The sequence below is a fragment of the Opisthocomus hoazin genome, chromosome Z (assembly GCF_030867145.1).
Source record: "Opisthocomus hoazin isolate bOpiHoa1 chromosome Z, bOpiHoa1.hap1, whole genome shotgun sequence".
Classification (NCBI taxonomy): domain Eukaryota; kingdom Metazoa; phylum Chordata; class Aves; order Opisthocomiformes; family Opisthocomidae; genus Opisthocomus; species Opisthocomus hoazin.
In genome coordinates, this window is record NC_134454.1 from 53,284,922 (window position 1) to 53,311,454 (window position 26,533).

The 26,533-nt window shown below is 40.3% G+C and overlaps 1 protein-coding gene across 4 annotated transcripts in view; it reads right to left on the minus strand.

Moving 5' to 3' along the window:
* Positions 1-26,533, minus strand: part of TRPM3 (transient receptor potential cation channel subfamily M member 3) — a 299,284-nt gene that overhangs the window by 112,276 nt on the left and 160,475 nt on the right. For all 4 annotated transcript variants that reach the window (XM_075410530.1, XM_075410529.1, XM_075410528.1 and 1 more), the window contains exon 6: positions 19,712-19,883. In XM_075410530.1, coding sequence (XP_075266645.1) covers positions 19,712-19,883 — 172 coding nt within the window. The remainder of the gene's footprint in view (positions 1-19,711; positions 19,884-26,533) is intronic.

The window sequence follows — 26,533 nt, forward strand, 5'->3', positions numbered from 1 at the left end:
TGACATTATATTTGTTGCAGAGTAAAAGCTTAGCTACTTATACCAATGAAGTCTGCACCTCATTAACTCTCGGGCAAAAGACAGAGCAGATTTGAATTAAACTTTTACATGAATTGATATCAAAAATCCTAGGTGCATCTTTGATGCTAAATTTAGGAATTTGGAAAGGAGTGCAGAGAGCATAGGTAGGAAGATATTGACTGGCTGTTCCTGATTAGATATTAACACTGCATTTACTAACAATTTTGCATTTGTGAAACTGAGACCTGACTATGCCTTGTCCTTCTGTAACACTGAACAAATTTGAAAAAAGTCAGCATTTCTCTCTAACTGATAATCAAAATATCTTTCCTTCTAGAACTTTGTATATTTGTAGCTCCTTAGAAACCCCAGTGTCAGGAATTCTCTGCAAGAGCACTATTTCAGCTTGTGCACACGCATAATATAATAGTCTGCAAAGAATGGGCTAGAAGTGCCTGATATGTCCACAGAAAGCCTCTTGTTTCAGGACTTACTTCAGAAGGAGAATGTCAGGCTGGAAGGTGAGATGCTAAATCTGAAGGTAACACATTCCTTACAAAGCCAAGGACATCATCGTTATAAAAAAAGTTTATTGCTTGAGTTGAGATTGTCAGGAAGGAGGCAATGCCAAGATGAAATCACGCTGATGAAAAACTGTACTGGCATTGCTGTCTCCTAGCACAGATCCAGAAGGTGGGAACTTCATGTCAAGCATTAAAATGGACAGTCCTATAAGTTAACAAGCAAGAGGTTTTCCCTTCAAGTTTTTGCGGAATTTAAGACAAAATTGCCCTAGTCTGGGCAAAACTAAGGATAGCGCTCATCTTGCCGGGCTATCTCCAACAACACTGCTGTTTTCAGTAAGTAGTCTAAAAGTATACTACCTTAGAAATAGTAGGTTTCACACATTATTAACTGGAAAGAGAGTAGCAGTAATACATTCCACTGAAATGTCCATTCTAACACTGCAGATAACCCTTCTCAGTATAGGACAATATTTTATCATTGTTGTTATTATGAAAGACTCCTGATCACTGGTGGTGTTTTCCAAGCATAGAAAAAGACCAATTCATTTTCGCTGGTCTAGATATGTTTTCTGTTTCTTAGCAGGCAGTAAATGACATGTTACTCAGCTTTTTTTTATATCCTTCGTGGAGCAAGACTCATCCTTTTTAAGGTTCAAGTGAATTATTTTTAAATATCTTAAAAATTATGGTGTTTTCCAGCCGTCTGATAGTTACATGAGGATTTGTTTTTAAATTTACTCACTTTATTATTTTTTTTCAGCAGTTCTAGGATGAGCTTTAGTTTCAGCAAATTTTTTTCATTTTCCATTTGGAAGATGTAGAAACTTTCTTGTCTAGTAGTATATCCACAGCCTTGAGAATAGATTGGAATGCTGACTACTGTGTTACCACTGTGAGGTTTATCACTTGGTTAACTACACTTATGTTTCAATATGGTAAAGGTCTGATCCTGAAATCAAAGGTCTTCCTACTTATGAATGGTCTCAGAATTTTTATTCTGTGTTACTGAAAATAGTTTGTAAGACTGAGAGGAGACTTTTTTCCTCAGATTTTCATGGAAAATACTCAGCTTGTATTCAAGAGCAGGTATGTGTGAAACATATCACACAAACTTGCATGTTACTATTTCTCGTTCAGTAAGGTCTCCATCTCATATACTGAAGTCTTCACATTCCTGCTATAAATGCAAAAAGACAGGTAGTCTCTTATGACTTAATTGATAGAATACAGACAAAACGGTGTTTTTATTTTCATTTTATACAATGATTCATCCAAAAAGAAGAAGAAATATTACCAAAGACCTTGGAGTTTAAATCAGCTCTCTGAGGCTCATCACCATCTTAATTTCTAAAACAATAACTTGTAGTTGGAGCATTTCAATAAGCATAGACTACCTGTAGACTAGTGTGCTAAGTGCTTCACAGTGTCAGCTATTGTGGGTATTGTTGGTGCAATGTTGTAAATTAAACTGCAATATTGTATCAAAGATTTATATAGTTAACCTAAAGCTTCATTACTGTGTTATTGCCTTTGTGACCAGGAACAGAGCCACTGATTCCAGGAAGGTATGTACATACCAGAACATTTGTCCTGTTGTGCACCAGTGGCAACTTGTAGACCTTCATGTCATTATACAGAAAAATAATCCGTTTTTCCTCTTGACAGTGCAGTAGTACAGGAATATGTAAGTTAAAACAATAAACTAGAAGAAATGAATGAATTTGGAAACTGAAGACAGGAAAAACTACATCATGTGTGTGCTTTGTGAAAAGGGATTTTAAAAAATCTACCATGCTTAGGAGAAGCCCTACTTTGTTTTCCCAGTTCTTGGAAAAGCATGAATATTTCATACTGTGAGTATATTTATGAATAATCTATAACTGTCTTATAAATTATTACTAATTCTTTTTATGGAGAGCTAAACATAAGTTACCCATCTTTTTATAGACGAACAAGTGAATAAAATGCCTCATTTACTACAAAATGTGTTTACTACTCCTTTTTTTAAGAGTGCTCATAAGACGAACTGGGACATATTATGTTGCATACTATTTCTAAGCTCACCCCTGAGATCAGCACAAATAAAACTGAGAGGATTTAGTTCACTGTCCCTGGCAGAATTATCTCTAATTTCTGCATTTTAACACTGGGTGGTGGTAGGTCCATCTGAGCTGATTTCCTGCTGGCCACCTTTGCTCCTTCATGGGTGTGGGCTCCCTTACATTCATTTGCTTTTTCTACCTGCAAATTTTGGCCGGAGAATTTGCTAATTGTTTGGATATATTTGGGATGCTGGGGCCCGTGGCTGTCCCACTGGAGGAGCTAACGCACAGCAATTGGCACAGAAGTGGTGTACAGCTGGAAATCTATGTCACGTCTCCCACACAACATGCAACTGTAGAGCAAGATCTCCAGAAGCTGGATGCAATGGAAGATCTTAAGGCTTATGATGCACATAAGACATAGTCACTGTGGACACACTCAGTGAGTCCAAACCGTCCCAAAGGGTGGGGAGAGTAAGCCTCCACGAACCTACACACAGTGCATGTGCAGTCAGCCTGACATCTCTGTCTTTTCTTCATGAGGCACACAGTGCTCATCTGTGCAGTGTGAAAACAGGATTCTCAGCCTTCCTATAAATCTTGAACCTACCACAGGTGTGTACAGGGATGTATAAGGCAGCACCAAGCTGGAATAATTCATCAGTTCTTCATGAAAGCAGGTATATTTGCATGAGTAAGGGGCCTCCACAGTTCTGCACAGCACCATCCTCTAGGTTACTAAACTGTCCTGGCCCTAGGTGTACTGTGGATAATGGGCTACATAAATTAGCAGGTTTCTCCACTGGTCATCACGCAACAGGTTGTCACATGCTCATCTGAAATAATGAAGTAATAGATTCTTAACAGTAGAAAGTTTCTATGACAGGCTTTCTATTTGTTTTAGGCCTCTTACCTGTGTATGTCCTGCAAAAGGTCTACCATTTATGAGCAACAGCTACCTTTCTACCTGCAAAATTCTTTTAGGACAATAGCTTTTGTGAGGGGTAAACTCAATGCTCTCTCAGTGGCTGACAAATACAGTCATAAAATAGAAGTCCAAATATATAAATCAACAGATATATACAAGTTAGTGTGCCCGCAAATGTTTGCAACTGCACAGTGCACTCAAAGGCATGCATATAGACCACTTTGCACAGGTTGTTTAGCACCAATGCCCCACAGGTTTCCTGAAGTGAAGCCTTTATATCCTCTCACGTGTAGAAGTAAGATTAATTTGCACAGAAAGCCAGACAATTTTCAACTTTTCCTGTCACATCCAGTTTTACATAATGAGGACCTCTGTTTGTTCCAGATTTTCCTGCTTTACTAGTCTGCTTTATAGAGAAAATTCTAGGTGTTGTGTTGGTTTTTTTTTTAAATGTTATTCCAGGTAATGGGAAATGCTCCTGTATTATAAGGAATGAATCACCAGGTTTTCCCAAAGATGTTAAGAAAAAATTCTCTCTGACCTTTGCTCTTTCAACTAAGTGCCTGTTAATCTGGACCACAGCCTCCTTTGCATACATGACTTCAGGAACTTTGTTATATCTGTACCTCCGGAGTTAAAAACTCCCTGAGCTCCAGGGTTGTTTCACAAGCCCTGTGCTGGTGCCTCTGTCTTCCCTAACTAATTTCTGGTCTTTCTAGCCAGCAAGTACTTGGGTTGCTCTGAGGTATGACCTAATGCCATCCCTGACTGCAGCCTATTCTACCATTTAAGGGCCCAGACTGTAGCTAGCTTAGTAAACTGTAACGATAAATGTAAAGGCAAATGGCCTGCATGGTAAAACAAGTAGGAATATGTTTTCTTTTAGCATACTGAGGGTAATCATTCACACAGAACTGTATGATACGATGATCACAACAAGAAACTTCATAAATACAAGCTTTTAGCAACTTGGCCTTCAAGCAAAACTTGGGTTCAGAGTTTTATTTCATCTTAACACGAATGCATTCTGAACATGTTTACTACAACTCTATTACCAATAGGTATCTTGATACTCACTTTAAGTTGGTAAATTCTAAGCAGTACATCTTGGTTTGGTTTTCTTTGATTTTTACAAATGTTCTGGATGTGCAACAATTCAAACAAAACTCTGCTGCATTTGAATGCCATGTGGATGAATAGTTACTAAATTGAAATGAAAAATTAATTAAAAGTTCATGAAATTACAAATATATATATATGTGAATCTACTGACTAGGAATGGAAACACTAAAACCATCGTGCATACGTGGGCATCTAATCCTAAAGGCAATGGCACTGTAACAAATCCTTAATTGCATCAAACAGATGATGTATTTTCCAGGCACACGCTATTTACTCAACAGATTAGGTTACAGTTCAGGACTTTTTAATGCACAGATTCTTTATCAGTGGCATTTAGTGGAAAATCCCATTTAACTGTTTGTGGAAGAGTGATAAAATGTTGTGAAGCTCAACATGAACATTCATGTGCTTACATGCTCTTGAACAGTTTTGAACTGCACTTTGATCAAACCTGATCTTAGTTTTAACCTAGATATGCAAGATGAACTAGGTTTTTTGAGTGGAAACCAACTAATAAACATTTAGCACTCATATCTGAAACTGGGAAAAATAGCATTTCTTTCTCATTTTTTTTGCAAAGTTTAAGGCTTATGGTGTCTTGAAACTCAAGTTGGAACTTGGGAGTTCTGGAAACTTAAAGAAAACCAAAGAAGGTCCTCATCTCAAGAAGTCTGTCTTAAAAGCCCAACTCCCAGACCACTGCTACATATCAAGGGGCTAGCAGAGTATGCAGCAGTGTGTTGCATCAGCAAGGGCTGAAAGAAACACACTACATAAAACCTCTGGCTTTCAGAAGCATTTTGGTCCAAGTGTTTACGTAGCACTTGGATATCCTAGTACTTAGAGAGAATGGATAAAAAATTAAATATGCTCTGGAATTTTAATAAGCAGAAGTCCACCCAGCGTGAGCTTAAAAGTTTGAGGAAAGTAATTCTGAACTTCTGAACTAATATTTGCCTTACTGTAATAGAGAGTCAACAGATACTGCTCTTTGGCTGTTAATAGAGTGTGACTAACCACAAGATAAGTGTTGCTTAAATAGATTTAAAATGGATTTGGATTTATAACAGTCTTGAAAAAGTTTGACCAGACAAATGTGTCTGCTTCATCTCTGGACATCTGTGTGGTACTACCTATGGTTCCAACTGCCTCAGAATGTCTCAAGTGGTAACAGAGAACATCCTGAAGTAGTCCAGATCCTTTCTACTAGGTTACACTGAGATAACGTTATGGCTTGTCTTTTTTCAGGCTATTGTTTTCAGCCTTCAGGCCCTTTTGGAAAAACCTTCTGATGTGTATGAAACACTTTTGGCTACAATATCAGTATCAATAACAAATAGGTATTTGTTACATTACTACCTGCATATGCAACAGATCTGCTTCCCCCAGCTCTGCAAATCACAGGTGCAGTATACTTGCCACTAGAACAATTACATTATTAACTGCTAAGTGAACGTTACTGGAAAAAAAGGAATGTAGCTTGCCTTCAAAGGATGACGGAGAAGGATCCTGGGTATTGTTACCCAGAGAGACAGGAACCTCCCCAAATGCCCCAACCAGCTCAAACTTAATTTCACATAGCTGCACAGCTTACAGTCAGCTCTCCCTTTTCCTCACCCCTTACCTCCAGTATCTTCCCCAGAGCAGAACCTGTTACTACTTATTCCATATATGGCAAATAGGAGACAGATATTTCTTTTAATCCTTGAAAAGACTGTTCAGTAATGAGAGCAGAGAAACATACAGATTTATTTTTTTGAAAAGGAGCCCAATTTCATTCTACCCTCTTCTGAACAATTTTAACAGTTTTCTGTTTTCGTAAATTAAGTGGAACTCGCACTTCTTTGGAGGGTCATTACATGATCTATGTCTAGAGAAATCAAAATGACTTGGTAAGCCAATACAAAAAATCCTAACAATATTTGCCTTCTTTCTCAAATTCACAGAATGAAAGGATTAGGTGTGACAGAATGACACAGAACCACTGCTAATAAAGGAAAAGTCACAACCGTTGGACTTATGTTTGCTTTTCAATTTTTTTTGTGACTTTTCTTCTGCCATAGGCTCATTGAATTTCATTTGCTATAATTTCCCTTTTTCTTTTCCATGTTTCCCAACTACATTTTAAAAATAATATTATGAATTTTATTTTGTTTAGTTTTCTCATTTCTTTTGTAGTTTGTATCCATTTTCCTTGTTCCCCTTGTTACGGTCACTTCCATTCTGTGTTCTCATCTTTCTAATTTCCTTTTTGGTATCTTAATCACACTTTCACTTCCTCCCTGTTTCCTTGTGTCTAATTCATAATCCTCTTTTATCTCCTCTATTTTTAATTCTCCTCTTTACTAAGAACACGATCGCATTTCTTTTGTCCCAGTCTGTTCTCCTTTCTTTTCTGCCTCATCTCAGTACTTTCACTCTCATTTTTGTTTGTTCTGTGCTCCTTCTTCATCTGTCTATATCTACGCTATGATGTATCTGCCATCCTACCAGATGTGGCATTGACAGACGAATCTGTGGACCTGACACCTGAACCATATCTTCATTTAATATTGAACAGATCCTAAAAAATTCTCCAGAGAACATCAAGGATGATAACAAGAAAAACTGATGAAAAATTTGTGATACCTTCTTTTGATTTTCATACCTGTCTTTGCAAAAGGACAAAGTTTAGAGAGTCCTCAGAGCAGGCAAGACATGGGAAGAGTCTATGTAAGATTAAATTCCGGGATTCGTGAACCTTACAAGACAGTAATAACTCACTTGGTTACTTTCTACAGGATGGCAATACATTGTTCAAAGCTAGCACTTCAAGTTCAAAGACATGCACACAAGAACCTTCATAGATTTCAGTCCAAGCTTGCCCTGTCTATCCTATCAGTCAACTGTTTATTAGGCCAGTACTAGAGGATGTAACTGATTTCGCTCTTCTTGGGGCTCATCAGCTGTGGGTAACCACCTAAGAGACTCAGGAGCAACTACAGTTTCAGTAATTTTCACATTCTGTCTAATCTTCCTTGGTACTTTCCCTGGTTCGCTTTGGATGTGAGCACTACCACATATTGTAGTCAGCAGTGTTAAGAAGTTATCACAGTAATATGAGAAACTTACAGAGTGCCTTGAATTACATATTAAGGAGCTTTCTCTTGTCATATTTTGCACATTTGTCAACACATTGGACACTGTACAATCTTAGCAAATTATCCGTCCTCTCTTACCCGATCTAGAAAACTAGAGCAGGTGAGATAAATACACAACAGTAGAAATTTTGCTCAACAGGATTCACCCTAAAATAATCAATGTTTCTCAGTTTCATGGCTCTGTTCTGATTTTTATAGTGAATTAAATAAATCTAAAATGACCAAACGTTATAGAGCTGAAATGAAGTGTTCTTTTGGTTGTATATCAATCATATGAAACATGTTTTCAACAAACTAATCTGTTCAAAGTCAAGTCCATGAGAGGAATTTATGGATACACTTGCGTTCAACCAGTTGCATATTTATCTGTGCTTCAAGAACAGTTTTCACCTGCATGTGTTTTCTCAGCCCTTTCTGAGATGATATTTTTGTCTCCATTGCCTGATGTACCAACATCATGAGGCTTTTGATGAGAAAGGCCTAAGTTTCCAATCTCTAACAAAATCTGAAATGAGTCAAGCTACAAACTGTTCTGAGTTTCACTCAGATTTCACAGAATCAAACTTGCAGTAGGCTTCCTCTCCTAGAAAGAAGTCTGTACCTACAGCTTCCCAGCTATGCATTTATGAAAATGTACCTAGAGCTGCACAGAATATGAAGGAAAAATCCTAAATAAATGAGAATTCCAATGCATTTGATGATGGTGCAATGATCAGAGAAGATGCCAGTGATGACAGTTGAACGTCCCTTTGCCTTCCCAGCCCCCTTCATATATTCTCAGGCATAGGATGACAAAGGGAAGTCCACGGGTCACATGAACAGATATTGTTGACACATTACCCTGTCAAATTGCCTTCTCTACTCAATCAAATCACCTAACTTTATCCATCAGTTCCTTACTCTGAGGTAACTTTTTCTTGTGGGCTTACCAAAACTCAACTACATTCACCAGCTCTATGAAGAAGAACGATTAAGCACAAGGACACAGGTACCAATGCCTGCGGTCTGTCTGTTTTCAAACAGCATAGAGCAGAGGTAGAGCAAACCTTCAGCACCAAGCAACATATTTAAAACAAGAACAACTGTAGATTGATAATGAATAGTAGTATTCCACCTGAAGCTCTGTGTGGTCTAGGAGACAACTCTTCCAGAAATGTACTAATCAAAAGAAGAATAAGAATATCACAAGGCAGAGCTACATAACCTAAGCATTCAATGTAGTAATGTTTCTAAAAAATACCAAGATGCTTCAGTGCGTGGAACTGATGGAGCAGTACAGAGTGATTCTTGGGCAAAATACACAGAGGTTTGTTTGGGGATTTTTCCCTTTTTTGAGGGAAATAAAAAACAAAACACTGAGATCTGTAGATTTTGTAGGAAAGAGGAAAAGGTACCAGCTTAATAAAACTGTGGTACAAAATATGTATTTTTTTCTATTTTTTTCACACCATGCAGAGAATATCAAGCACAATGTAGGTAACACTTAACGTGCTAGTGTTGCAACAGGAAAGTGGGATATGAAAAGTAGTGTTGAGGCTCACCACATACATCTGTTGTGGCAACTTTAACATAAATGGGCATTTAACTTTAACATAAGTGTAAACTTTGTTCTTCAAAGCCCCGTGACACAGTCCACATGTTCCAGAAGGGTGGCCAGCTGCATGCAGATCTATAACCCACATCTGGCTTTGAAGAAGAAATAATTTTGTCCATTTTCTGGACCTGTAAGCTTCAAAAATGCATAAAGTGTGTGTTTGCTGAAGGAGCTTATAAAAGATACCAAACAAAACAAACTTCTCAAAACATTCTGCTTTTTTGAAGGAGTCTACCTGCAATTAAACATGCATTGCTACGTCTTTGGCTGCCTATCCTCATTTTTACCTTATTTTTGGGTCTTCTAGAAAAAAAATTGTTAACAATCTCAAAAAGGGCTTTGCTTTCTCTGCATAACTGTTCCTGAGGAGCTGGAAGCCATTATACAGCCGGACAGCTATGACTTGGTCGCCATCACAGAAACGTGGTGGGACAACTCGCATGACTGGCATGCTGTCATAGATGGCTACAGACTCTTTAGGAAAGACAGACCAACAAGGAGAGGTGGGGGAGTTGCTCTATATGTGAGGGAGCAACTGGAATGCATTGAGCTTGGCCTGGGGGCAAATGAGGAACGAGTTGAAAGCTTGTGGGTTAGAATTAAGGGACAGGCTCATAAGGGTGACATTACGGTGGGTGTGTACTACAGGCCACCTGACCAGGAGGAGGAGGTTGATGAGGCCTTCTACAGGCAGCAGCAAGCAGCCTCACAGTCACAGGCCCTGGTTCTCATGGGGGACTTCAACCACCCTGACTTCAGCTGGGAAGACCATACAGCTAGGCAGGCGCAATCCAGGAGGTTCCTACAGAGCATCGATGATAACTTTCTGATGCAAGTGGTGGAGGAACCAACAAGGAAAGGCGCGCTGCTGGACCTCGTGTTAACAAACAAGGAGGGACTGGTGGAGGATGTGAAGGTTGGAGATAGACTTGGCTGCAGTGACCATGAAATGGTCGAGTTCAGGATCCTGCGTGGAGGAAGCAGGGCGATAAGCAGGATCAAAACCCTGGACCTCAGGAGGGCTGACTTTGCCCTCTTCAAGGAGCTACTGGGAGGAATCCCGTGGGCCAGGGCTCTTGAAGGCAGGGGGGTCCATGAGTGCTGGTCGCTCTTTAAACAACACTTCTTCCATGCACAGGAGCAATGCATCCCCCTGAGAAAGAAATCGAGCAAAGGAGGCAGGAGACCTGCATGGTTAAACAAGGAGCTTCTAGTGGAGATCAGGCAGAAGAGAAAGGTCCATGGAATGTGGAAAGAGGGGCAGGCCACTTGGGAAGAGTACAGAAACGTGGTGAGAGCATGCAGGGATGTGACGAGGAAGGCCAAGGCTCACCTGGAATTGAAGCTGGCAAGGGATGTGAAAAACAACAAGAAGGGCTTCTTCAACTACATCAGCAGCAAAAGGAAGGCTAGGGACAACGTGGGGCCGCTGCTGAATGAGGCGGGTGTCCTGGTGATGGAGGATGCGGAGAAGGCAGAGCTACTGAATGCCTTCTTTGCTTCAGTCTTCAGTGCTAAGACTGACCCTCAGGAATCCCAGACCCCGGAGGTAAGAGAAGAAGCCTACAAAGAGGACAAGTTTCCCTTGGTTGAGGAGGACTGTGTGAGGGATCGCTTAAGTGATCTGGATGTCCACAGATCCATGGGCCCCGATGGAATGCACCCACGAGTGCTGAGGGAGCTGGCGGATGTCATTGCTGAGCCACTCTCCATCATCTTTGAGAGGTCCTGGAGGACAGGAGAGGTGCCCGAGGACTGGAGAAAGGCCAATGTCACTCCAATCTTCAAAAAGGGCAAGAAGGAGGACCCAGGGAACTACAGGCCGGTCAGCCTCACCTCCATCCTGGGAAAGGTGATGGAGCAGCTTATCCTGGAGGCCATCATCAAGCAAGTGGAAGAAAAGAAGGTTATCAGGAGTAGTTAGCATGGATTCACCAAGGGGAAATCATGCCTGACCAATCTGATAGCTTTCTACGATGACATGACTGGCTGGGTAGACGAAGGGAGAGCCGTGGATGTTGTCTACCTTGACTTCAGCAAGGCTTTCGACACAGTCTCCCATGATATCCTCCTAGGGAAGCTGAGGAAGTGTGGGCTGGATGAGTAGTCGGTGAAGTGGATAGAGAACTGGCTGAATGGCAGAACTCAGAGGGTTGTCATCAGCGGCGCTGAGTCTAGTTGGAGGCTGGTAACAAGTGGTGTCCCCCAGGGGTCAGTACTGGGCCCAGTCTTGTTCAACTTCTTCATCAAGGACCTGGATGAAGAGTTAGAATGTACCCTCAGCAAGTTTGCTGATGACACCAAACTGGGAGGTGTGGTAGATACACCAGAAGGCTGTGCTGCCATTCAGCGTGACCTGGATAGGCTGGAAAGCTGGGCAGAGAGGAACCTGATGAGGTTCAACAAAGCCAAATGCAGGGTCCTGCACCTGGGGAGGAACAACCTCATGCACCAGTACAGGCTTGGGGTGGACCTGCTGGAGAGCAGCTCTGTGGAGAGGGACCTGTGCTTCCTGGTGGACGACAGGTTAACCATGAGCCAGCAGTGTGCCCTGGCTGCCAAGAAAGCCAATGGGATCCTGGGGTGCATCAAGAAGAGTGTGGCCAGCAGGTCGAGGGAGGTTCTCCTTCCCCTCTACACTGCCCTGGTGAGGCCCCATCTGGAGTACCCTGTCCAGTTCTGGGCTCCCCAGTTCAAGAAAGATGAAGAGGTACTGGAGAGAGTCCAGCGGAGGGCTACGAGGATGATGAGGGGACTGGAACATCTCCCCTACAAGGAGAGGTTGAGGGAACTGGGCTTGTTCAGCCTGAAGAAGAGAAGGCTGCGAGGGGACCTTATAAATGGTTACAAATATCTGAAGGGTGGGTGTCAGGAGGATGGGGCCAAGCTCTTTTCAGTGGTGCCCAGTGACAGGACAAGGGGCAATGGGCACAAACTGAGGCACAGGAAGTTCCGTCTGAACATGAGGAAGAACTTCTTCCCTCTGAGGGTGACGGAGCACTGGAACAGGCTGCCCAGGGAGGTTGTGGAGTCTCCTTCTCTGGAGATATTCAAGACCCGCCTGGACAAGGTCCTGTGCAGCTTGCTGTAGGTGACCCTGCTTCAGCAGGGGGCCTGGACTAGATGACCCACAGAGGTCCCTTCCAACCCCTACTATTCTGTGATTCTGTGATTCTGTGATTCTGATGGAGGAGGTAGTAGCTAGTTTTATGAAGAATAAAGACTTTTTGTAGCAAAAAATATCGTCCCCCCCCAGCAGAAAAGACTGGACTCCTGTTGTTTAGGTGGCATTATATATCCTTGTTATATTCATTCCTCATTATAGTGAACTCCTTTTACCTCATCACTACTTTTTCCTTCTCTGAGGTTATGTCTCATACTATGAAATAGCAAAAATGGGGTTGGAATAGATGACCTCTAAAGGCCTTTTCCCACCCAAACTATTCTATGAAATTGAAGTAGTCCAAGCTGACTAAGCAAGTAAATGAGTCATTTTTAAATCATTGCAGCAAACGTTAGATCTTTTTACATTTTAATCCATGATGGTAACTGTTAATCCCAACTTGAATACCACTGCCTAACTAGTTGGATTTCATCTGTTTCCAAAGCAAATTTTAAGGATGTAAAATCTCTGTTAGACAGTTACAGAGAAAAGGAAATTCTGGCAGTGTTCTTAGCAAGATGTAAATCTTTTGCTAGATGAAGCTTTCAACATTAAGAAAGATGTCTAGATTTAAAAGAAAAATGTCATTAGCACATGATGAGTATGTTTTAAAGGCCATTTATCAGATTTGCAAATATCACACAAAAGCTTATTCTGCCCGTCTAACTGCTGCTGAAAGCACATTACTCCTTTCTAACACATGCCAAACACAGATATTAGTGATATGTATGTGCTGATACATGCAAGACAAAGAAAATTACTCTATGCTTCTGAAAACAGTTATGTATACAGAAGAACATGCTGTAAGTGCATGCTATGCTATGCTATGCTATGCTATGGTATGCTACGCATTGTGTTGCATCCAGATTCTGATTCTGTTGACAGATAATTATACTTCTTCTTCTAAAGAAAAACTTACACAATTCCTAATTAATTTGCCACCCCTTTAGTTCAAATTAAAAACTTTTATATAGGCTATGTGCGATCATTCTCTTATGTGTAAGTAATTTGTGCCCTTGCCTTTCTCCACTGCTCCAGTAAGATCATCTATATGAAGTGATGTAGGCATTTGTGATGGAAGTGCTTGGCAATCATGCTGTAAGCTCTTTATGAATTTTAGAATATTAATAGTAACAATTCAGTTAATAGCAACAACTGTACCACATGAACTGAAGGCCTTAGTACAAACAGCAAGAATGAAGTGCCTATTATAAAAATGCAAACATGAGTGCAGACCAAAAAGGGGGAAACTTTAGGTAGGATTTCTGAAGATTCTGTAAGTACTGGTAAAGGATCTTTTTATGTAATGTGAAATAATTCTAGGCCATATTTTTTAATGAAAAAGCATTATTCTGGCTAATCACAAAATGGGTGAAACCCACGGCATGTCAAACTATTGGAGTTACTTTGCCTGAAAGTGATTAACAGTCTTCAGATCAGACCTATTATCTGAGTTGCTACACTGGCATTTATTCTAATCTAACCATCTGCAGAGCAGCAGGAATGAATATTTTATGACTCGTAACTTCCAATACACATTTTGTAGACAGATTTCTTTTGTATTTCTGGTTGGAGGCAAGACTGATGTACTTATTGTGTTACTCAGCAAGGTTCTGCAGAAGTGGTAACAATATACATCTTAGCACATGACCAGGCCATTCTAGCACACTTCACAGAAATGCTTTGTTAGTATCTAGGAGTGTCATAATTTCAGTAGGTCATGTCTAGTTATTAGATGCTTCATTTCTTTCCTTTATCTGTTAATAGATTACATCATCTGTTTGATGATACATGAAGTTCCCTTTCCATACTGGCGACTAGGATTTTCACAGGGTGGGAAAAAAAAGACTAGCTACACTTTCGCATGTTGCAGGATCATAAGTTATTAATTGATTTCTAACCCAATGACAGTACCAGTTTTCTGGTGAAAATTGTTCTAACTTCTATTTTAAACAGTTGCTTCCGAAACATAGTTTTGCACTGTCATGTCCCATTGGGAAGAAGGTGTAAGTATATGATATTTGAGAAAAAGCAGTTGCAAAGGGGACAAAAAATCTACAACGTGCAGGAGATTTCCCAGGCAACACACGGAGGAGGAAATGTACTGTATATGGGATTCCATAAAGGAAAATATATTCTTAACATTTTAGAGGATACGTCAATCCTCATTCTTTCCAAATAAAATTGAGTGTTGAAACATATGACTTTAGAATGGCTTTAATCAAGGAATACCGTAGATGAGAGGAGCCTGAGGGACACACAAGAACGTTAGAAAAAGAATAATTAAATGCTAGGTCTACAATATCATGGCAGACTGTCTCTTGAAGGATGAATGCCTAATGACTTCTAGTTCTTCTTATTAAGGTAGTGAGTTAAACCACTCTTTTTAAAAAAATGAAATTTATTTCAGGGCTCAAAGACAATAATGACTTGTGTGATTGTAGGGCAAATCAAGTCCAAACTTTAAACAGCCTGCATTAATTGGATTTTTTCTGTGTTCATTCTTGGAAACAGATTCCAGCAATGTATATTACTTGACTGTTCAGAGTAAAACTTGCAGCTTTTTTTCTAATCGGATAGCTAGTTCCTTATGTCATGGACCTGGGGTTCTAGTGGATGCCAATCTGAATGTGATCGAACAGCATGCTCTCAGTGCACATAAGGCAAACTGTGCACTTGTGCTGTGTTAGAGAAGTGTGTCAAGTGTGAGTTTTCATCCCACTCTGTTCATCACTAGTAGTGCTGCCTCTGAAGTACTGGATTCAGGTTTGGGCTGTCCAAGAAGGATGAGGAGAAACTGGTGAGCATCCAGAGGAAAGCTGCTAAGCTATAGAGTGGCCTAGGGCATATGTCTGAAGAGGCGAGTTTGAGACCGCAGGGCTTGTTTAATCTTTTGAAAAGAAGTCTAAGGAGTAATCTAGTACCTGTCTACAAGTCTCTGCAAGTGTGTTAAAAAAGTGTTAGAGCCATACTCTTCTTGCTAGGGTCAGGCCCTATGAAAGGAAAATGGCCACAAACAGCAGTTTGGGGGCTTCAGATCAGACATTGATGGTGGGATGTGGAAAGTTTCCAAACATTTTGCTGGAGCCCATACAGATGGTTGAACATCCATTATTTGAGGTTTTTGGACACGGCTGAACAAAACTAGGGGCTAGCTTATTGACAACAGCCCACCTTGACTCCACTGAGGACTCGGACTGAGGACCTTCAGAGGTCTGTTCCAGCCCATATGAAACCTATAATTCCACAAATAGCTGTGAGCCCTCTTGCATTCAAAGTAGTGATTCAGAGTTTAGTATTACAAGCACTTCCAGAAGCAGTGTATCAGAAATCAGCAAACTGGCAGCAACGAATTATGTCAGCCTGACATACTACAGAACCTTGCATGCCAATAAACAGTATAAGCATAGCATCATAGCTGGAGACACATCTGCAGTCCGCTTACTGAATCTCTAATGAATCACGCCTTTTGAGCTGGGAGATTTTATTGGGTTTAAAATCTCTGTGCATTTGTCATGAACATTTTCTGCTCATTAATACAATATTTTGGAATAGGATGAATTGAAATTGTTTTAACTCCACATTTCAAAGCAAATATTTTTACAGGAGCCTTCAAATTATGTGTGCAATGTTCCACGAAGAAACCATGTGAGAGATGGTCACAAAGATATTCTTCCTTCCTTCCAAGAGCATGCATTAAGGTGATCTCCCTGCCTCTAAATCACTGCAAAAAGTCCAGGACTCAATGTCTGTGTGAACAGGAAACCAGAAACATTTCTAATCAGATCACCTTTTGTATTTCCTTCTGATCTTGAAACAGTTTTAGAAAGTTCAACTTATTTTCAACACTTTGTACTACAAAATGAGGCACTTTGAAACTTCATGAGTTTGAGACAATTTGCGGCTTACTGTGAGAGATGGTCGCTGGGCTGTGTTAAAACAGTCTTCACTAGTGAAAATAAGGCAGACCTGCCCTGAGCATTGAAGCATCAAACTGATCTCTAGCTAAATACACAGCTGAGTGTCTTGAACCTGCAGACTCAGACTGACCCACAAATGCAAATGTAGCCTCTGCTTGTCTGGAAAGCATTTTTTAATTCCTGAATATTTCCTGTGGACAAAATAAGAGCTATGGAAGTGGTAAAAGCTAAAAAGTTAGAGTGGAAGTAGAGTATTCAATGAAGTCTGTTCTCTAGTGTCCATAGGGGTCATAAAGCAAGCTTTTTATTTGTATTATTTAATAGCACACTCATTCAGGAAATTAGATACTGCTGAATGACTGAGAGTGATGCCATATTAGGAACAAATGCAGCTGAGTCTTTAAGTTATCTGGTATACTTAACAACCTGATTTAATCTTAAATCTTATCAAAGAGACTGCCACTGTCCTAATCTATTTGAAGGGAATACCATTTTCTGTGTCTTCAAGAGGTGAGCACAAGCTTGAAGTTTCCCTTTGTGAATAGTGTGTGTGATCCCAAACATCCAGGATAGCTATCACTGCACTGTAGAAAGATATAGTTGAAGCGAAGGAAAGTAAATAAGAAATGACAAGCCTAGAATGTACAAGCCAGGCAGGATTAAAAATAAGAATAAAATCTGCTTTCAGCACTATTGTCCAGAGACAGGCTGTGAAATAAGAAGTTCGCAACTGTTCATTAGTTCCTAAGTCTGCTCTGTTTTCTAACCCTCTGGTCTTTTGTTTGGCGATTACCTAAAAATTGTACCTTTTTCTGACTCTCCAGCAAACAAAACTCTGATGCTGTCAGTGTTTTTCCCCACTCCACTTGCTTACTACTGGAAAATAATAAGTTAAGGACACACATGCATGGCTGCACACACCCCTGTTTGGATGAAGATCCCTGTGCAGCAATGTCCCTGCACACACAGGGCTGAGGATCTCCATTGCTCTGCTAGGAACGAGGGTAAGGAAAGGTATCACAAAGCAGCCATCTGTTTGGCTGACCCAACAGGGAAGGTGGCCCTTCTCTCATCCATATGGTCACCATTCTATAAACTAGAGGCTGGGCAGGACTCAGTCACCTTCTTCTAATACAAAGGGAAACAAAACATGGCAGAAACATTCTAGATGTCACTGGACCAAGACGTACAAATCTTACCAGCAGCCTTCCTCCTTAACTGTGCTCTTACATTTCTATTTTGAAGAAATGTTGTGAGACCCAAGTGTTTTTTTGTTTACCAGAGAGAAATATTTGGGACAGAGTGGTTAAATGACCGAGAGACTCTGTCACAGAGAAAAGGGAAGACAAAAGGAAGAAAGGGGCAGCTGGGGGGTGGGGGAGTTGCAGAGAGAAACCAGAGAAGAGAAGTCTTTCATTTTTTGTAGGTGTTTTAAGAGGTCAGGCAAGCATCTGGAGGTTCATTCATCAGTTACTTTTCAACAGATAAACCTCTTGTCCAAAACTGAAGTAAGTTAAATCTCTCCAAAGAGATTTATTTTTTAACATAAAGATTTCCCCAACACAATGCTCTGCTGTAAACTGTAAAAGGCCACATTTCTCTTCTAAATGTCCTCAAAATAATTATTATTTATGGCACAGTTTTCTACAATTTGATTACATCATATACACCATTTTCAAATGTGAATTTTTGTTGCTAGTCAACCTAGGATTAGATCATACTGTCTCCACCTGCTGAGGAAACACATAGGCATGCACACACCACTGAGGATGCACACACGTTTGTGCATACCTACCCACTGCTTTCTGAGAAAATGCAATACACACTCTGACATCATCAAAAAAATAAGCCTGTAGTGTGTGTAGTCCATGCAGTGGTGTTGAAAGGTATAAGTAACACTCCATTTTAATTTAAGCAGACTATACTCATCACACAGAAAGCTTTATCAAGCATGACCAACATGCTAGTTTATGTCCACCTCTTTGGGCCTGCCTGTAATCTATTATCTTCTAATGTCTGAAAGTCTAAATGTGTTTCTGAGTCTCATTCCATTTTCAAGTGCTTATATCACAAAAGCTATCACCTTTCCTGGCCTCAAAATTGCATGTTTACAGAGAGTTATCAGCAGAAAGGCTGTGCATATTATCACTTTTGAAAAATTAATTCTATTTTCATTCCTAAAGGTAGATTATGCAGGTACAAGACTGAGGTTTGTGAGACAAAAAAAATTCCTGCCTGGCTAACATCCAAAGGAAGATTTCTTCCCTATGTATGGCCTAGGTACAATTTGTAGAGCTGATCCTTTTTTCTTTTGATAGTGCTAAGTTTCTGAAACCTAAATAATTGTCAACAGCAGCAAAAAAAAAAAAATCCATAATATCTAGAAAGAAATTAGCTCCCCAGCTAAATTAAGTATCTGTACGCTATAGAAATAATAATACTAATATTGAGATATCATATTTTATTTTATCCAAGCAGAATTGCTTACTTAGGTGACTATTTACTTTTCATTTTATACAGGAAAGTAGTACATGATTATAGAAGAAAAAAAATTATAGCTTTGAGAGAAAAACTGGGGCTTCAGTCTGATCACGATGTAGAATGTATGATCACGATTGTAAAACATGAGGTGAAAGGACCATCTAACCTCACATTCTGCCTTGGCTGTGGCTTATGACAGCTGCCTAGGAAAAACTAACAAACATAGCGCAAACATACAGTACCATTTCTGTGGGATAGTCTCTCTGCCTCTATGTATCAATGGCTCTGGGACTGCTTGAGTTGTCCAGTAATCTCTCCTGCAACCATGCAGGATTACCTCTATACACCTCATTTATCTCTCTTCCAACATGAAAAGTCTTTATCACAAAAAGCTCCCCCTCACTTTTTGCCACCCTTCTCTCCTCCTTCACTAATTCCACTGTATTTCTTACTAAACAAAGGTGACCAGAACTGCATACAGTTTTAAGAAGATGAGGGTACCAAAGACCTAAGTTAAACCTCAAGAGCCTTGACACATATTGTTTGAAACTGATCAGAAGCAAATTCAGCTATTTGTGCTGTACTTCTACCTACAGTACTCTAAAATAAAATTTTATTATCTTTATTCACCATTATTTGCTTTTTTTAGCTCATGCTCATCATTTTAGACAGTATAACTGTTCCCCAAAATATACAGACCTTATTGCCTATTTAAACTCAGTGTCTTTGATATAACTGCAATTACAAAACAATAAAAGCAAAATATTACTCACGTGTATTTATCTTTTGAAGTGAAATGTGCTTTTCCAGCTGTCTACGAAGTTTCACCTCTGCTCCATATTTACCAGTAGTGCCATTGTCAGCCAAAATAAAATGAGAATGCATACTGTTGAGCACTGTCAACTTACTCATGGGATTGGACATCGTCTGGTATGGTCGGACCACCTGCATTTTAGAGATAGAGGAAAAAAGAAGTACTAAACAGAAAAGACTCTCTGAACTCAATCAATTATAAGATAGCAGCTGACAAGATGATATAAAAGAAAAAATCAAAATTCTTTGAAGTATTCCACTCAAGCACTGCTGTTTTGTATGCATACAGTAGAAAATAACCTTAGCGCTTAAACTAGCGTGGCCATTTCTTGTAAACACTGACCTTTTAGATGCAGACACTGCTTAATGGATTTTCGATGGTAATCTGTTTCAACAGCATCAATGGCCACTGTTCCACTGTTAAATCCAGCTAATGGTCGGTCCTCCAAAGGTCTGTGTGACTACACACACACACTGCACACCCTGTCTGCTGCTGTCTTTCAACAGCATAGCTATGAAACCTCACCTTATCTGAACGACATCTTTAATTCTTCCTTCACACACCTCACCCAGCACCATGCCCCCTGTTTTACCTCCTGGAGAGACATCAGCACAGGATGTCCTCTGCATATACACCAACGCAGGTGAGTTCCACTCTTGGAGAGGTGTACACATGACACTACACCACATCTCCCGTTTCCTTGGAAAAAGCTATTGGCCCATTCTTAGCATAGTACCAAGGCAGTTGCTTGTATTCACAACAGCTTTAGAAAGTTTTCATTCATTGGGGAGTTTGCTATGCTTCCTTCGTTGTCATCATGAGAAACTCTTCTGCAGACAAATAGAGTACATTTTTGAAGAGCTGTCCCACTCATAGCCTCCAGACAGAACAAATAATAGCACTGGGCCACATTTGGCAGTCAGCTGCTCTGGTGGGTCTCTAGTGACATGAGTAAGACTGCACTGATGTGGCAAAAGAATTGGTGTTGTGTCAAGGGATCCTGGCTGATCATTCAAAGACATTTGTTAGAAGTAATGTTCCCTGCATTGTTTATGTATGTCTTATCTTTTTGGAAAGACAAAACTTCTGAAAATTTGTAAAATGAAATCGTAGCTGAAGAAATGCTGAAGTGACTTGTTACAAAAATCTGATACTTCATCTGCAAGGAGTTTTCTTCACAGCTCTGGTATTGTTTGTTTTGCAAATCTAACAATATTTTGTGCTTTTTAATGCACAAAAATGTACACTCATGTTTTGACAAAAATGCCTGCAGACAGACATATATATATATATAATTTTTAATTTCTTCCTAAGCTTCTCTCCCTTTTTACTATTCTAAAGAGCTGTCTAATTGAGACATAATTCTTTAAATATAATATGTGTTAGTAATTCTTTGGCCAGAGATATCTCTCTCTCTACTATTTTCACTTGCCAATGCTTGCAGCAATTTTGGTCAACTCTTGGATGGCAAGGGGAAACCCACAGACTTCTTTAGCTGTTGTAAACTGTCGCACAAAGGGTACTTGGTAAGCTGTTCATCCTGCAAAAGGGAGCAAATAGGTCTGAGAAGACCAAGAAGGCAGCTGGCCAACAGGAAGACAGTGCACTTGACTGTGAGAACAGGTGACAGCTTTGGCTCATGCTTCTTTTATACTGTTTCTTTTGGTTCCCCATTCATAAGACATTTCTTCTACAGGTGCATATAACTGAACAAATATCAATACACTGCTGGAACGTGTTCACTAAGAGACACAGAAACCACGCGTCCCATGTCACAGTCAGAAAGAAAACAAAGCTTCTTTCTCACACACCCAGGAATCAAATAAAATCAAATCAAAACAGTTACAGGTTTTTTAAACTGATACATGCCCAATCTCTCAATAACTGAAGGGCACAGGCCAGCACAATCTGAAAAAAGAGGAACGACTTGCGTTGCCTGTTCATTATACGATTATAAGCCCCTGCGCACGCAATTCTACTGACAGCTTCTGTTTCGTCCCTGAGAGCCACAGCTCAAACCTTCTAAGGGTGACAGCTTGATCTGTAGTTCTAATGAGCTGCAGCACCAAAGGCTCCACACATTCACTTAGTAATGCTGCTGCAGGGCAGATTAGAAGGCTACATTTTAGTTCTGCATCTACTGTTTAGCTACTAGCTGAATCTTATTATTAAATTTTACAGTTGTGAAAATGAGACTGCAATTATTTTTACTTGAACTGTTCATAGCATGCACAGTTCAACAGCTGAAATACTTTTCTTTTTCAATAATAAATTTCGCAAACCACATTGTCAGAGTCTTTTCCTGATTAAAGGATCAGCAAAATCTTCAGGAAGGCAAGAAAATCCTAGGTTTTGAGGCTATTTCCTTGAGGTAAGGTGCTTTTCCACAGCACTCAGCAGATTTTCAGTTACTCACTCTTGCAGTTCCCATTTCTTTGTTCTTTTCAATCCCTTACATTTTACAGACAAGCTAAAAGGTTGGGAAAACTGTGACTTTAATGTCTTTTCACCTTCTTTCTGCATTGAGAAGAGGGAACTATGTCCCCCGGCACCTTCCTCTGCGGAGCTGTAAGGAAGCATTTATGCTCAAGACGACCCCTCTAAATATAGGTTAATGAATGTGACAGCAGCTATGCTGCAAAGCAGTACTCACGCTGCACAGGCTGAGGGCATTCTGTCAGTAGGTGAGGAGCTGGGCTAACTCCAGCAGCTGTCTTTGCACCCTGAGCTGGCAGCAAGCTTGAATTAAAAGCACTGTTATACTCTGTTTACATTCCTCAAGGGCACATGACACTTAGCATAGAGTCAGCACTTGAAAAATCACTCAGGGTAACTCCCCATGGACAGCGACCATGCATGTGTCATGTGGTCCAAAGCATGAATCTGAGCAAACCAGGTGAAGGTAAAGAATTTACCACAAACTTTGCGTGTTCAGAGTCGTGGTGGAAAGAGATGCTTGCTTTGCTTCTCAAAAAGTAGTAACTGTTCTTCAAATTAAGCTGCCTCCGCAGCCTCACTTTTCTGGGGTACACCAGGGAATACAGTAGTTCCTGGTTTAATTTAGAGGATTCTGGAAGCATCATGGTCCAAATTCTCCGTATATGCTACAAATATGACAGTCCCCAGCTTTGCCCAAGGCATGCTTCCCACCTTGTAGTTTGTAATGAGAGTGCTGAATCTGTTTTCCCTACACCTTTCCTTAGAGTAATTATTTTCTGACCTGGACTGCAAGGAGGTTCTGATACTTTGACACTAGCTAAAAGTTACAGTGAAACAGACTTGTGAACTAACTATTTAAGGTTATTGCTAATTTTTTTCTCAGCAACTCAATTTATTCTCAAAGAATAACATCTTTCTGGAAGGATAATTGCAAAATATCTACCAAAACCAAGTCAAAATTGGTAACAACAAATTCAACGACAACAGAGTAATACACATTTCCTAATTAGTTGCCAAGGATTTGCAACTTTAATCAGTATTCTGAAACCTGCACAAAATAATTGAAGCAAAACATAATCTCTCTCACACTATAAAAACAAAGAAGTATGAGAGATAGAAGGAAGCAGTCTTATGCTATAAGCTAAGGTTTTCATTCATATTACTCTGAAAGAATGAAAAGGAAACGTGTAGCCCATCTTTACAGTCTGATGTACGTGTTATCTGGGACACACATACAGAGCAGGTAATGTGAATGCTGGTCTTTCTGACAAGACTCACCAGAATGCATTTTAAAGACTGCAGTTTACAGTGATGTGTTCTGGCTGCACACCTACCAAGCCTGAAAGCGATAGGAGGAGACACTAATTTTAACACGATGCTAATTCTTGAATGTACACTACTCCTGGTTTGGATAACCTTTGGTAATCTTAGGGAGGTAGGTGGTATTCTGAAAATGAAAGGAATTTGGTACTGGCAGAGGGAGGTCCTTTATAATGATGCATTTCCTGATGGGATCAGGGAGTAGGGAGTGGGCGGGACTTGGTATGTCAATAAAAATAAGCCTTTCTTGGTTAATTCAACTGTAATATATAGTAAACAATTCTAGTTCCTCAAGTTTTAAGATTACCTCATTGGTTATGTTTTCTGCACCTCCTGTTTGCTCTTATTTGCTTGACTTCTCTTATAACTAGACTTTGGCCTTATGTGTGCCCAGTGCCATAAAAATGATTCCCAAGGTCGTGTATCAGTCCTGTTATTAAATTCCGGCATAATACTCCTCTTTCTAAACAGCATTGAGTTATAGAATCATAGAGTCATGGAATGCTTTGAGTTGGACCCTGACCTTTAGAGGTCGTGTAGTCCAACCTCCCTGAAGTGAGCAGGGACATCTTCAACTAGACCAGGTTGCTCAGAGCCCTGTCCAACATGCCCTTGAATGTTTCCAGGGATTTGGCCTCCACTACCTCTCTGGGCAACCTGTTCCAGTCGTTCACCACCCTTACCGTAAAAAATTCCTTCCTTATATCTAGCCTGAATCTACCCTCCCTTAGTTAAAGCCGTTGCTCCTTGTCCTGTTGCAACAAGCCCTGCTGAAAATATTTTCCCCATCTTTCCTATAGGCCCCCTGCAGGTACTGGAAGGCTTCTGTAAGGTCTTCCTGCAGCCTTCTCTTCTCCAGGCTGAACAGCACCAAATCTCTCAGCCTGTCCTCATAACAGAGGTGCTCCAGCCCCCTGATCATCTTTGTGGCCTCCTCTGGACCCTGTGCAACAGCTCCATGTTCTTCTTGTGCTGGGGACTCCAGAGTTGGACGCAGGACTCCAGGTGGGGTCTGAAGCGGAGTAGGGGGGCAGAATCCCCTCCCCCGACCTGCTGGCCACGCTACTTTTGATGCAGCCCAGGATATGGTTGACCTCTGGGCTGCGAGTGCACATTAGTGGCTCATGTCCAGCTTTTCATCCATCAGTACAACAAGTCCCTCTCAGCATGGCTACTCTCATTCCCTTCATCCCCCAGCCTGTACTGATACTGTGGGTTGCCCCAACCCGAGTGCAGGACCTTGCACTTGGCCTTGTTGAACCTCATGAGGTTTACACAGGCTCATTTCTCAAGCTTGTCCAGGTCCCTCTGGATGGCAACCTGAACTTCTGATGTCATCTGCAGACTTGCTGAGTGTGCACTCGATCTCGCTGTCAAAGTCATTGATGAAAATGTTAAACAGCACTAGTCCCGGTACCAATCCCCGAGGGGCATTACTTGTCACCGGCATCCATTTGGACATCGAACCGTTGACCACTACCCTCTGGCTGCGACCTTCCAGCCAGCTCCTTAGCCACCGAACAGTCCATGCATCAAATTAATCTCTCTCCAATTTAGACAGCAGGATGTTGTGAGGGACTGTGTTGAAGGCTTTACAGAAATCCAGAGAGATGACATCCACAGCTCCTCCCTTGTCCACTGATGCAGTCACGCCATCATAGAAAGCCACTAGGGTGGTCAGGCAGGACTTGCCCTTGGTGAAGCCATGCTGGCTGTCTCGAATCACCTCCCTGTCCTCCATGTGCCTCATGATGTAATTGAATTGTTAACTATTAATAATCACCTGGTGACCCACTACAATATGGAAGGTCCCCATCTTTCCTGAAGAAGTTGTCTAGACTGTTATTGTCCAGGGATTCTGAGAAGTTCACGGTAGCACTTGCTACATGACAGGCTGACTTCTCATTTCTCCTTTGGTACCCTGCCCTCCAAAGTGCATACAATGTTCCAGCTTCCAAATTTCCTCCCCATTCCACCATCCAAATCAACACTGAAAAAAGCTGAAAATACAACTGAGCAAGTAGAGCAAGACTGCAGAGTTCTGCCGTGAGTATCATTTGAGCATCCCAGAGAAAATTTTGCTCATGACATGTTCTTAGCTTCAGTTATAGTCATAAAATTCAGCCACTGCACTCATATAAAACTTGATTACTCTGAAACTGCAGTCTCTAATAAATCAGAAGCATTATCTAGAAACACACTGAGAAAGCCAGACTTTACTTTTTAACAGAAGAAATATCTCAGGATGTTTGGATTCAACTTATGTTTAGTCCAAAATAAGTTTAGCTTTTATATAAAAAGGGACAATATTTGCTCCTTATTTTTACAATTTCAGCTGTATAGGAGAGCAAGTTTCAAGTAGCAGTATACTCATTGCTTGAGTTTTATTAAATATATTTTTTCTGAATATTCTATACAGTACAAAAGAACAGTCATCTGTTCTTACTGAAGTCCATAAAGAACATCTACAACTGGCAATGATCTTGCTTCCAGCATTTAAGTTCAAAATACAATTTTTCTGGAACACAAAGTGCATGAAAGGGGTTTATATATATATATATATATATATATATGTATCTATTATATACTATTATATATTGTAATGTATATATTATATAATATATATTTGTATAATAAATATATATTTGTTATATTGATATAAATTTGCTGTGAGAAAGTAGGTTTCTTTCTGATAACACTTTTTGCTTTTATGTAGCACTTTTATCTGTTTATGTACAAGTCTACAATTTAGGCTTATGTTTTGAGTTGTACAGTCTGCTGTACCAAATGATAAAAGCCAACCACTATTGTTTTCTTTTTACTGGATAAATCCTTTGTTAAAAATAACAAGTATTTTATTTTTCTAAAATATCTGCAGAGCCTCATGTTTGCCATACTGTAGTTTTTAAGCACAAACAAAAGATCAATGAAATAATCCAGGGAGAGAAACATGCTATGATCCATGATTATAACAGTACTCTTAGGGACACAAATAAAACCCAAGAAATTTGAAGAGAATTTA